Source organism: Diabrotica virgifera, chromosome 3 (genome assembly GCF_917563875.1).
Source record: "Diabrotica virgifera virgifera chromosome 3, PGI_DIABVI_V3a".
Lineage (NCBI taxonomy): Eukaryota > Metazoa > Arthropoda > Insecta > Coleoptera > Chrysomelidae > Diabrotica > Diabrotica virgifera.
Window position 1 is genome coordinate 64,484,020 of NC_065445.1, and position 13,516 is coordinate 64,497,535.

At 32.8% G+C, this 13,516-nt stretch overlaps 1 protein-coding gene across 1 annotated transcript in view; it reads left to right on the plus strand.

Moving 5' to 3' along the window:
• The first annotated feature begins 2,002 nt into the window (after positions 1-2,002).
• Positions 2,003-13,516, plus strand: part of LOC114337887 (uncharacterized) — a 53,470-nt gene continuing 41,956 nt past the window's right edge. Inside the window, exons 1-2 of the mRNA XM_028288451.2 lie at positions 2,003-2,351; positions 5,935-6,910. Coding sequence (XP_028144252.1) covers positions 2,128-2,351; positions 5,935-6,910 — 1,200 coding nt within the window. The 5' untranslated portion in view covers positions 2,003-2,127. The remainder of the gene's footprint in view (positions 2,352-5,934; positions 6,911-13,516) is intronic.

Consider the following 13,516-nt stretch of genomic DNA (forward strand, 5'->3'; position numbering starts at 1 on the left):
TAAATACATTATATATACATAGTGCACTTACCCTAACAGAGTTCTGTATTAGGTACCGGTAAGTTTATTAAATTTATAACATAAGACTAGACTATAGAGGTAGGCCTACATTAAGTTTCTTGGAAAATATATATTAGTATAATTGTTACCTCCAGCTAGGCATTAACTCACTTAACAAGTTGTTTGGAAAATTAAGTCAGAGAGAGCCTAAAAACTCACAATTTCGTTTGTCATTTCCAAAAAATTTTGCCCCAGACCCCCTGGTAGCTTGCCTACCCAAAAATAAAATCCTGGAGCCGCCCCTGCCGCGAGAGTATTTTTCAAAACTAAGAAATAGACTTTTTTAAGTTTTGAGGAAACAGGAGGAATTTTAGTACAGAATTCTTAGATTATTTTTAATTTCATTCCTTTATGTAGGCTAATGTAAATAAATAATTTTAAAATCAATATACAGGGTGTCCCGAAAAGATTGGTCATAAATTATACCACAGATTTTAGGGTCAAAAATAAGTTGATTTAACCTCACTTACCTATATACAATAGTGCACACAAAAAAAGTTACAGCCCTTTGAAGTTATAAAATTAAAATCGATTTTTTTTCATATATCGAAAACTATTAGACATTTTTTATTGGAAATGAACATGTGGCATTATTATGGCAGCATCATCTTAAAAAAAATTAAAATGAAATTTGTGCACCCCATTAAAATTTTGTGGGGGTTTTGTTCCCTTAAACCCCCCCAAACTTTTGTGTACGTTCCAATTAAATTATTATTGTGGCACCATTAGTTAAACACAATGTTTTTAAAACTTTTTTGACTCTTAGTCATTTTTCGATAAGCCAGTGTTTATTGAAATATTTTAAATATTTGTCGAATCCACCACATATTTGTATATGGTTAAGTACGATTATACAGTCCTGTTAATAATTTGAAAATTTATTTATAATTTACATTTTTAGGTATATTTTGAAAAAGAAGCCACATCTCGATAAAAGGTGACTTATCAAAAAAAGACTAAGAGGCAAAAAAGTTTTAAAAACACTGTGTTTAACTAATGGTACCATAATAATAGCTTAATTGTAACGTGCACAAACATTTGGGGGGTTTAAAGGAACAAAACCCCCATAAAATTTTTATGTAAACATATTATAAAAGAAGCCGCATCTCGATGAAAACTGTCTTATCGAAAAAATACCAAGAGGCAAAAAAGTTTTAAAAACGTTGTGTTTAACTAATGGTACCACAACAATTAATTATTTGAAACGTACACAAAAGTTTGGGGGGGGTTAAAGGGAACAAAACCCCCATAAAATTTTTATGGGGTGGACAAATTTCACTATAATTTTGTTTTAAGATGTTCTTGTCATAAGAGTGATACACGTCCATTTTCAATAAAAAATCTGTAATAGTTTTCGATATATTGAAAAAAATCGATTTTCATTTTGTAACTTCAAAGGGCTGTAACTTTTTTTATGAGCACATTTGTACTAAGGTAAGTTAGGTTAAATCCAACTATTTTTGGCCCCAGAATGTGTGGTATAATTTATGACCAATCTTTTCGGGACACCCTGTATAATGATTTGTTTTGTTTACACAAACCTAATAGCCTATTAAGTATATTAAAGTGCGGCCCGCACCCAGACCAAAAGTTTCTAGTTTGGCCCTCAATACCTTGTAAATTGGAAATCCATGCACTAGATAGTACCATTCTGGGAATTCTAGATGGAATCATTCTGTGCACATGGCCCGCCATCTAAGTAATTTGCGCTTTAATTACCGCTAATATGATAGGTTCTTAATAGAGCTCGGTTAGTTCGTTATTTGTTCTTTTTATCCATAGTCCATTTAAGTATCAAAAAATAAAAATACATTTTTATACTTTTTTTCTTTTTTATAATTTCAAGCCCACCAAAAATTATTATGGTACGCCTGCGTTTACGAAAAACGTTGCTAACTTCACATGCGTAAAATATAACCGGGAAAGTAGGAGGTAGGGGAATTTCCTGTTTTGCAAGTGTTTTGTGTGGTTATGTTCGACTGAAATAAAATTAATTTTGAATTTTAATTTTTTAGTAGTCAGAAAAGTGGTTAATTTGAATGGAAGTTTATTAAACCAGCATTTAAAATGGCTCAACATAATTTTATCCTAGTTGTAAATTTATCAGAATTTTTCACTGATCATAGACAGAGAGCAAGAATGTTCATTAATGAAAAAATTAAAAAGGTGGAAGACTTACAACACAAAATTGCAAACTGTTTTGGCATAGAGGATTTTATTTTAACTAGTTCCAATGAATATTTACCTCCTGCTGAAGACGTGAGGATAATTCGTAGTGATGACGTTGTTTGGTAAAGTTTTAAATAATCTTTTTTGTTATTTTTCTACTTATATGTGCATTTTTTAATATTTCATTACAAATATTCATCATCACGTAGCGCTACAACTCTGGGTGCGTCTTAGCTGACTACAACTTTTTTCCAATTTGCTTGGTCTTCCATCAACCTAGGGTCAAATGAAATGTTCGTTTTCCGGAGATCTGCTTGGATGTTACCTCTTCATCGCATTATGGGACATCTGAGTGGTATTTTGCCTGTAGGAATCTCCTCCCATACAAGCCTTACAAGTCTCTTGTTATGAAGTCTGTGCAGGTGGCCTACCCATCTTAGTTGCTATGATTTAATTTCTTAAACAATATCGCCATCATTGTAGAGTGCTTTAATTTCGATATTGGTTCTGATCCTATACTTATACTGGTTTGTGGTGAGGTCCGAAAATTTTTCTAAGTATTTTTTATTACAAATTTCAAATAAGTTCATTACAAATATTATGAGACAAAAAGAATCTTCATGTAGAATCTTTAATCACTCCGTTCAACAACGGTGGTCTGTCAAGCCAACGCTATGAGGTAAAACGTTAGTTTTTTTTTAAATAAATAATCCACATTGTGGGGTTTTTCAGTACCTTTCATAAAAATGAACCCCTACATTTTACATTATAATTTTTTTTCACAAAAAAAATCGTTTTGTCCTGATAGACCACCATCGTTCATTTTCGTGATAGACCACCATCGTTTATTTTCCTGATAGACACAGTCGTTCATTTATGAAATATTTACGTACAAAGGAACTATAGCTCCCTCTAGGAGCTGTAAGGTCCTAGCAGGCACGTAGCCAAGGAGGGGGTATAGGGGGTCCGGACCTCTCCCAAATTTGCCTTGGCTTTTGTACCAAGGCAGCCAGTTTATACCCAAACGAAATTATTATTATTTTTACTAGGATTATTTCTGTTTTTATTCAGTGTACAGATCAACTTATATCCAATTTAAAAATCAGATTTTTACCACAAACGAAAGTATTCTATCAGCATTTCACAAATTCTTTTAACTGGATTTGCCTCTACAGAAAAAGCAAAATTGCTAGAAAATTTGTCTGCATATTACTCCCACTACACTTCTCTTACTTACAACAGCCATAAAATCTAAATATAGCGAGTAAAAACTTGAAACAAGATGGGAAAACAAAGACTCAGTTTATTGGCTCTTTGGTCTGTTCATTGGCTCTTTGGTCTGTTCATTGGCTCTTTGGTCTGTTCATTGGAATGTTGAATTAAAGCCAGATACAAATGTATATATCAAATAACCAAAAATTATTGGGTAGACAGCTGAATAGAAGATGAGGTGTACTCTTTTTACCGAATCCTATATTTCGTTAGAAGTTACTAACATCATCATGGTATTTAAGATGATTGTTAAGATAATGGTATTTAAGATAAATGGTGAGATTGTCATCATATTGATGTTATATCTTAATCAAGTAGTAAACTTAAAAATGTAAGTTTGCATGGTAAAAATACTTTATAAATAAATGAGAAAATAACAACAAATTGCAATTTTTAAAATATTAAAATAGTTTTTTCAAAGAACACCGCACACATCTTATGGAAAATATAATGTCACTCAAATGAAATAAAACTTACATGAATACATTCGTCCCGAATTCGTCATTTCTTATCATTGCGCCAACTCTGTATTTTGAATAGTAATAGCGTAAATTGATAAAAATAAATCTAAAATCAAATGGGAATGTACGTGTGTCAAAGAGAGAAAAAAGATTTTGTAATTCACTTTCAATAGCCGCTGCTTTCAATAGCCGGTAGACTAATATTATTTATGAATGCTAGTTTTATGGACTTCAAAATGCGATATCAATAAACTTTAATTACAATTAATGCCATAATTAAGCAAAATTCAGAGTTGGAGCAATGGCATCAAATTTATTTATTTATTTATTTATTCACGGGCAAGCCCTATTCAGATATAAATGTTACAGTGTTCTAAATTATATAACATAATTATACAATTATATATAACATTAATGTTAACCAATTATATAACATAAATTATCATAATATAACATAAAGTGGATTGAAATTTCGGGACGAATCTATTCATGTAAATTTTATTTCATTTGAGTGACATTATATTTTCCATAAGATGTGTGCACTGGTCCTTTTGCATATAGTCCCTTAGCTAACAACACTGCATAAGTCATTTTTAGCAACTTTACTGGAGACGAAAAAAACTACTTTTTGAACACTGCCTAAGTTAAAAAAAATACCGTTAGTAAACACAGCTTAAGGTATTTTATTATTATTTCTTTCTATATTAATACGCGTAAATGAATAAACATTACTTTATTATATAGCTTACCTCTTAATCTTCTATAAAAACTTCTTGGATACTAGACTTTTCAACAGTAAAACTCACGTACAAACATATGATCACAGAGCGACTTGTGCGGTGTTGACCATGATACAGGTGTTGACAACTTGCGTGGTGTCACTACTTTTTGAATTACGGCATCTGATTGACTGAAATCTAAATCATGTGACAAATGGTTAGATGCACAATGAGCAGACCTATCAAACGGTATATATATGTCAAAACCGTTAATTTTCGACTTGAGCGGTGTTATAAGCTAAGGGACGATATGCCCTCTAATTGCCGTCTAATCAACAAAAAATTTGAGTTGTGTTTGGACCATAGACATAATAAGAATAGACTAGGTATGGTATGCAAAATAGTGTAACGTGGAGCAGCTGGTAGGTGGTCTACCTATCTCTCTTTACAGCGCAATGCTGCGCATGTGACAGACAACAATGGCTTGACCACTCAAACTGAATATTGACCAATGGCATCCTTCATATTGGCATTACACATCGATGCACAGAGCTTACATACCTTATATTGTCTATTCTTATTATGTCTATGATTTGGACCCCTCAAGCACATTTATTCGCTATGTGCCTGGGTCCTAGCTGGTCCCTTGTGGTAAATTAGAAGTACACCTAGTAAAAAGGTATTGGCAATTTAGGGTTGCAACGTCAGGATTACATTTGCATGTTCGACAAGCTGTTATGAAATGCTCTAGAACGCTGACACAAAAACGACCTAAACCACCACCAGGTAAAATAGGACATTGCAAATACTGTAAGAAAAGGAATACCTGATATTTTTGAACATTTTGCAAATGTTGGTTATGCATGTATCATATCGTAGCCTGCGGTGAGGAGTGTATTCAGCAAAAAATCATAAGAAATCATCTGCGTTATTAATTTTTCTGTGTAATAGAAATTTGATGAACTCTTTGAGTTTTTTTAGTAGTGCTTGATTATTGTTTTGATCAATTTGTGTAAAATAGAAGATTAATTTGATTTTTTTTGTAAGTGTGGTAATCTATCAAAATTATTAAGTATGTCAAATATATCACTTATTTTTGATCTATGTATTTTAATTTAATACAAGGTAGGCATAAACAAACAATATATTTCCATCAGGGGGAAGAAAATACCCCATACCTACCTCTTACAACCCACCAAATTTTTAAGTTTATAATATTTGGTATAAAAGTTAATGTTTTATATATATTTTAGTGTTATACCCACCAATAAACATAGTGAAATACCAACCAATATACCTAGTACTGAAACAAAAGATTTAAGAAAAAAATCAAATGGGTCATTCAATGACAGAAAAGAGAAATATGTATCAGAAGAGAACCGTGATGGCAATGATAAGTCACAAAAGGAAGAAGTAAATCAAATCCAAAACAATCGCAAAGAAAAAAAGAAGAGAAAAAAGGAAACTGAACCCCAGGAACATCAGAATGGGGCAATTAATAAGCTCATAATGTTTTTAGAAGAATACCCTAGGAAAAAATTGAAAACTAGTTTGAGACAAGAAGAAGAGAAACCATCTAACAGTACCAAAAATGTAAATGGAGAACACTCAGAAATTTACAATAAATACCATCGTAGTAAAGATCAAATGGACACATCGTCTAAAAAAGGATTAATAATCCCAAAAAGTTATTTACCCAGCTCAAGTAACCATATTTCCAGCCCAGATGTGGCTTATGGGTCATGCAAAATGGATGTAAATGGGGATATTAATGTAAAAGTATCTGCAAGCAAGACAGGAATACAGAGTTCAAGTCAAGAAGAAGAGAGACCATCCGAAATAAAATCATCTAAAAATGTAAATGGCGAACACTCAGAAATTTACAGTAAACACCATCGTAATAAAGATCAAATGGACTCATCATCTACAAAACGTTCAAAACAAATGTATTCTTTACACAGCTCAAATAAGCATGAGTTTTGCAAAAAGGATGTAAATGGAGACATTAGTGTAAATGTGTCCACATCTATGCCTAACAGCATTACTTATAAAAAGTTCCTTCCTATACCTACAATAACTGATGAATATCTTAAAAAGAAGAAAACCAATATTGTAAAAATTGACCATGTATCTTATAATTTGCCTATTTTACCTGATTCACCTATATCAGAAAAAGAAGAAGCTATTGAACAAAATACTACCATTAGAAGTGAGTCGTCCGTAAAAGATGTAAGTGTAAATCTCTTCTGTTTCTTTTTTAATCTAACTTCGATAGCTTAGTGTGAAAACCTCGTATCTCATTAAATGACAATTTTACAGGAGAGGCAAAAAACTGATTTTCAGCATAATATAACATAAAAACAACAATTAGGTTACGTATTTTTAAGTCGAGCACATTGAGACAAATATCTGATATTGGCCCAGAGCTAAAAGTGTTAAATATCGCTATTAAATTGGAAATACAAATATTAACTATGAAAAACACGTAAATATCCTTGCAGTATATAGAGCCTTTGCCCAAGTAACTATGATAACCTCGTAGGGGAGAATGGGGGAATGGGAGCCATCGGGTAATGAGAGCCACCCAGTTTTATTTAAATTACGCGCTTTTAAATACTTGCTGACACTGGCGACACGTTACCGACAATGCAGAGATGCAGCGACATCGTTGCAGATGTTTATTCAGTGTTGTTTGAATGTTGTGTGAGCATAGTAGACTTTTTGCAGTAATAGTTATAATACACGTGGTTTACAAAATTCACGGTAAGTTAGTCCCAACGTGTTTTTCTTAAAAACTATTTTATGCAAACTAAATAAAGAATAATTGCATGTGATTTGTTTTTTTAATCACCTGGTTTTGGTAATTTTTTTCATAGGTTAAAATTTTCTAAACAAAACGGGTAATGGGAACCATTATGAAGACTCATCAGATGGGACTCATGGGATGAAGAAAATGTCAGTGATAAAGACCTTTGTGATGATAACTCGGATAATGAAGATGAAACAGATTTATGTTTGATCTGCTATGATTCTGGGAAAAGTGGCAGAACTGTGGTATCGCTGTACAGCTTGTGGTCGATGGGTACATGCAGATTGTTCGGGGTTGACACAGCTAAAGATTATCTCTGTGACTTTTGTTTAAACAAGATGAGTTAAAAACAATGTATTACTATTTTTGTTATGAAAATTAAAAATTTAATACAGATAAAACTTAAAATAAATTGTGGTTCTTATTACCCGACCTATTGGGGCAATTGGAGCCATTCACTATATTTAGTAATTTCATAATAACTTTAACATAACTAAATAAATTTACGCATAATAATAGCAGCGAAGGATAATTAACATTTTAAAGTAGCTCTTAGCCTGGACCGATTTTTTATATACCCTAAAATTTATTTTTTATTAAAGAATATAGTTAAGTGGTTCCCATTCCCCCATTCTCTCCTATATCTTGATATAGTGTTTTTCATCTCAAATGAGGTTGTGTTTATTATTATTTACGAGGTTTTCATAGCTTATCGCACACTTCCAAATACTAGGTCGATACAATACAAATCTTTTGATTTAAGGTTCATAAAATGTTTCTACATGCCCGACTACATTTTGTTGTTCAAAAAAAACACTTCTCCAAGTAGAATCTCTCAAACAAACACTTCAAATTAAGTACCAAATTCTTGTTTATATATACGTGGTATTCACACTAAATCAAGAGAGCAATTGATATACGTGGTTTCTTTTTTCGGCTGTAGAAAATAGTCTACTGTATTTGGATTTTTTCTAACAGTTGTAAGTGGTGAGATACAAGGTTTTCAAACTAAAACCACCAAAATGTCATTTTCGAAAAAAAATTGAGATACGAGGTTTTCACACTAAGCCATCGACTTATTTTTAATCATTTCTCTGCTCATATACATTATCTTGTTGAAAATACAGTATGTGGCAAAATAAACAGTACTGAAATGAATATTTAAATGTTTATGAATATTTATATATCTAGTATACCTACATGATATAGCCTTCCAAATATTATTCACGATGATGCAATGCACGTTCCCAATAAAACATATGTTAAAGATGTCCTCTGGCCAGTGGCGGATCTATGGGGAGGGAAAATGAGGAAATTTCCCTGCCTAACAAGGTCCAAAATTAAAGAAAAAACAATGTTTAAACATAAAAATATATTAGCTGACGTGAAACCGAAACCACACAATAAACACACTAGTTAAAAAGATTAAAGGAACTTAATGCCTATAAGTTATTATTTATGTCTTTTATGTAATCTGAGTTTATCTTTTTTATGTATTTTGGTAGCATCCCACAAAACAAACTATGGGAAGCATTAGAGAAAACCAATATAAGCGCAAATTTAATAACAGCGACGAAACAATTGTATACCAAAACTGCATCAAGGGTGAAAGTTGGAAGCAGGCTATCGAGAGGATTCCAAATTAGCAAAGGCCTAAAACAAGGGTGCTGCCTTTCACCGACATTATTTAAGATCTACCTCGAACAAACTCTAAAACTTTGGAAACGCAAATGCAAAAACATGGGATTACCGATCAGCAACAATACAATATACACTTTGTCATTTGCAGACGACCAACTTGTACTAGCGCAAGACTACGATGATATAGAATATATGACAAGGAAATTAATAGAGGAGTACACAAAAGGTGGTTTGGAAATAAACATAAAGAAGACCGAATATATGTGTATCGGTGGGACACAGCAGGACCTTACACTGGGGAATGGCGAAATTATTAAACATTGCGACGCATATAAATACCTTGGTATGACCATCACACAAGAAGGAAGCGTAGACCGGACGATAGAAGAAAGAAACAACCAGGGAAGAAAAGCAATTACCCTTCTCAATAGCATCCTCTGGGACCAGTCAATATCAAACAACAACAAACATAGAATATACAATACAATTGTTAAGAGTATAATCACTTACAGCAGTGAAGTATGGCAAATAAAAGAAAGATACAAGAGAAAACTTGAAGCAACAGAAATGGATTTCTGGAGGCGCTCAGCAGGAAAATCAAGATTAGAAAGGGTAACCAACAACAGAATTAGGGAAATAATGAATGTGAAACACACAATAGTAGATGACATTAGTACCAAACAGCTTAGATGGTATGGACACGTACAAAGAATGTCCGAAGAACGACTCCCGAAACAAATCCTAACGTGGACCCCTCATGGTAGACGAAAAAGAGGAAGACCCCGCCTGAGTTGGAGAGAAGGCATAAATCGAGAAATGAGAGAAAGAGAATTGGATGAAGACCTTTGGATGGACCGAAGTGAATGGCGACTAGGCATCGGAAGACGTAGGAGAACGTTTTAAAACCGATATATATATATATATATATATATATATATATATATATATATATATATATATATATATATATGTATTTTGGTTGGTTTTTCATTGGAAGCTACCCCCTAAGGAAAATTTCCCCTCCCAAGGCAAATTTCTAGATCCGCTACTGCCTCTGACACGAAAAATTCTTTAATTCTGGTCCGCAATTCCGAAATGGCAGACGGTGGATCTGTTTGACTCCTTCAGCATTCCCCATATCGATGGCTGAAAGTAACAGTGAGATATCATGTCAAATTGAAATTACGGGATAATGAGGATTGAGGTTTGCATGTCATATTAAAAATCAGAAATAGGTGACCAAAAGCTTATTGTTATTGGATATTAGTCTCGTAATATTCGAGGGTAACCTGTAATGTTAATTTTCTTTTAATTTTATCTGTAACCCAGAAAAAACAGGTTTTTGTAAAATATCCCATTGTTACATTAACATAGGTAGTCTGGGTTGTGCTATTATTCAAAATGTCTCATTTCTATAGGGACTAGTATAGAGTAAAAAAAATGTTATTTAGCAGAGATGTTTATTTTTTGCAACTTAAAATAAAAAAAAAACTTAATTTCTAATACTAACTACTTAAAATTAGTATGATAAAATTTACTTCAAATTCTCAAAAAAAAATGATGTCGTTCTGGGATCGCTCTGGATCTGCAAACTTCCAACAAATCATTTTTATTTTCAGGGATTGAAGGAGGGGCAGTATAGGCTGGCTGGCTGTAAATTTAAATTCCGGCAATCAGTTCTTCGACCCCGGATTTTGTATTTTACATCAATGTAGTTTTCAAAGTGTTGGTCAGAAAAGTATGTTTTGTAAAAAATGTTGTATGGGTTGTCAGCAGTTATTTTTATAGCTTTAGTGTTGTTCCACACACATTTTGATCCTGTGTTATAAACATTAAAGTTTTTGCCAATACTCTCGGACAACAGTTTCCATGCCAAGAAGTCTCTTGTTTCTAGTTCTCTAACATTGTATGGTGGACCTGTTTTCTTGGCTAACTTAATTACAGACACCAACTCCTTGGGAACCTAAATGGGACCTTGTTTTAGAATTCTTGTCTTCTCTCTTACAATACAGTCATGCATTGAGTCCCCTTCGTTTTGTGTATGACCTGTAATTATTAAGTACTCATGTGTAATGCTTTTCACCTGCAATGTACACAATGCAAAAATATACATGCACAAGAGGTATTTATTTTTATTCTGTGCAGTGCAGTTATCACTCCAGAAAATGACATCTTTTCCTACGCAATGATGCTTTAAATATTTATATAAACATGTAGAAATTTCTATTGCCCCTCTCTTGCCCACACCTTCATTCCAAAAGAAGCAGTGGCCCTGACGTGTTAAAGCATAAAAAATGGTAAAGTTGTATGCATTCAACTTTGATTTATAAAAAAAGGAAGATGTATTTCCACAAGGAAGCTGGAACACACCCTCTAAATCAAAAATAGCTACAATTTTATTGCCTTATAAAGTTTTGTCCGGTTTTTTCCTCTCTAGCCAAAGCACTGTCTGATTTATGAAGTTCATATTCTTGTTTTTTCAATGAACGTTGCTACTCATCCATATTTTCATACTGTGTACAAAAATTACATAAGTCTTTTTTCGGCTTAAAAAAACTTAAATTAAACTGTGAGTCCGAATCAGAGGGCTCAAAATCTCCATCATGAGCTGTACTGTCATCTAAAATAAAATTTTTTATCAATTCGATATATCACACCTAGCAGCAAGAAAGAACACAGACTGGAATTTATCAGAATGAAAGTATGTAACAACAAAAACCTCATTAATACCTAAAATTCTGGAATTCAATATTTCTTCAACTTGATCAGCAATCCTGTATTGTTCCAAGTTCAGTGAGGTATTTGTGCGAGAAATCAGGCTTTCGGTTATAACTATATGTCATCAGTTTTAGTAGTACTGTTCGAATTTTCTGAAAAGAAAGAATACATTGTTTGTTACAGGATCAACATTTTAATGAAAACAAAAACTTTATTATTTAATAAAGTAACTTTGGTTATGTTAGTTTATTTAATAAAGTAACTAAAATAAACCCTATTTATCTTAAAAAGGGAAATGATTACCTGTTGCAGTCTTAGTTTTGTCTACTTGTTTAGTTGCAAGCATGCACATCAATCGACCACGTGAAACCATTTTTATAGCACTTTTCACTATATTCAGTCCTTTAATAATAAAGTTTTGATTAAGAATAACAGGCGTGTTAATTTATATGAGTATTTTGCACACAAACATTTACACACACATTATAAAATAAATGAAATTAACCTCACAAAACTTGACAGTCAAACAGAATGTCTCAGTGTTGCCCATATTTCTTTCACTGACGAACAAGAGACAGTTTGTCTCAGTGTTGCTTGGACTACATGAGTTAATTGCTTCCAATGTAACACTGGTTTATTCATTATAGCATAGCCGTGAAGTTGGGTTTTAATACATAATACATCTTATCTCAGTGTTGTTATGATAGATTAGACTCTTTTAGTTGATTTGCTGTAATAATGTTGAAAATAGAATTTTGTCAAAATATCCCACTGTTGCTTTCAGCCATCGATATGTACGCATGTATTCGAAGAGACTACTTGGCAGTGTGACAGGTTGTCCCGTCCTGCTGAAACTATTATTGATTTTAAGCTTGGACCGTTTTCGTGGCCTTCTCAGTATGACAGAAAATAGTACTCCACCATAAAAAATTTTTCTGCAAAACTGAGAAACATTCAGAAGCACCTAACATTATAACGATATTCACATACGTTATAACGACGTTCGGAAACCATTCAGTACGTTTCGGCGCCTGACAAATACAAATTTGAGGCATACGAATTTAAGTACTGTTTATTTTGCCTCATACCGTATGTACCGGGTGTCCCAATAAGAGTGGCTCTCGACCATATCTCAGGAACCGATTATAGTACAGATTTGAGAAAAAAATATTTATAACAAAAGTTGCCTCGGGAAAAGCCTGGAAATTATTTTCATAATTGTAGGTCCACCGCTAGAGGGCGTAATTGAATATCAAAAATTAAAAATTTACCTAATGAAAGGGCACTGGAAATCCAATCATCGTATTCTTCATAAAATGCTGCGCAAATTTGATTTCACAAGTTTCAGTCTACCTTTGCAAATAAGAGTTGGGGGTGAGTGGGAACCTTCTTATGAAAAATGGCTGTAAGTCCGATTCTGTTAAATTGAATTTTGCATACTTGGTCTTGTTGAAAACAGCTCTTTTTCGTCAATGTAATTGTCTTATTGTCGAAATAGCCTAATAAGTAATATGCAACCTAGGAGGCGTTATTTAATTATTTTCAGAAATCTAGTTTTCTTTGGATAATATTAAATACAAGTATGCATTTTTAATCCTGTATTACAAAATTAGACCAAATTAGCAACATAATATACCGAAAACCGCATGTCGATACCTTTTTTTTAT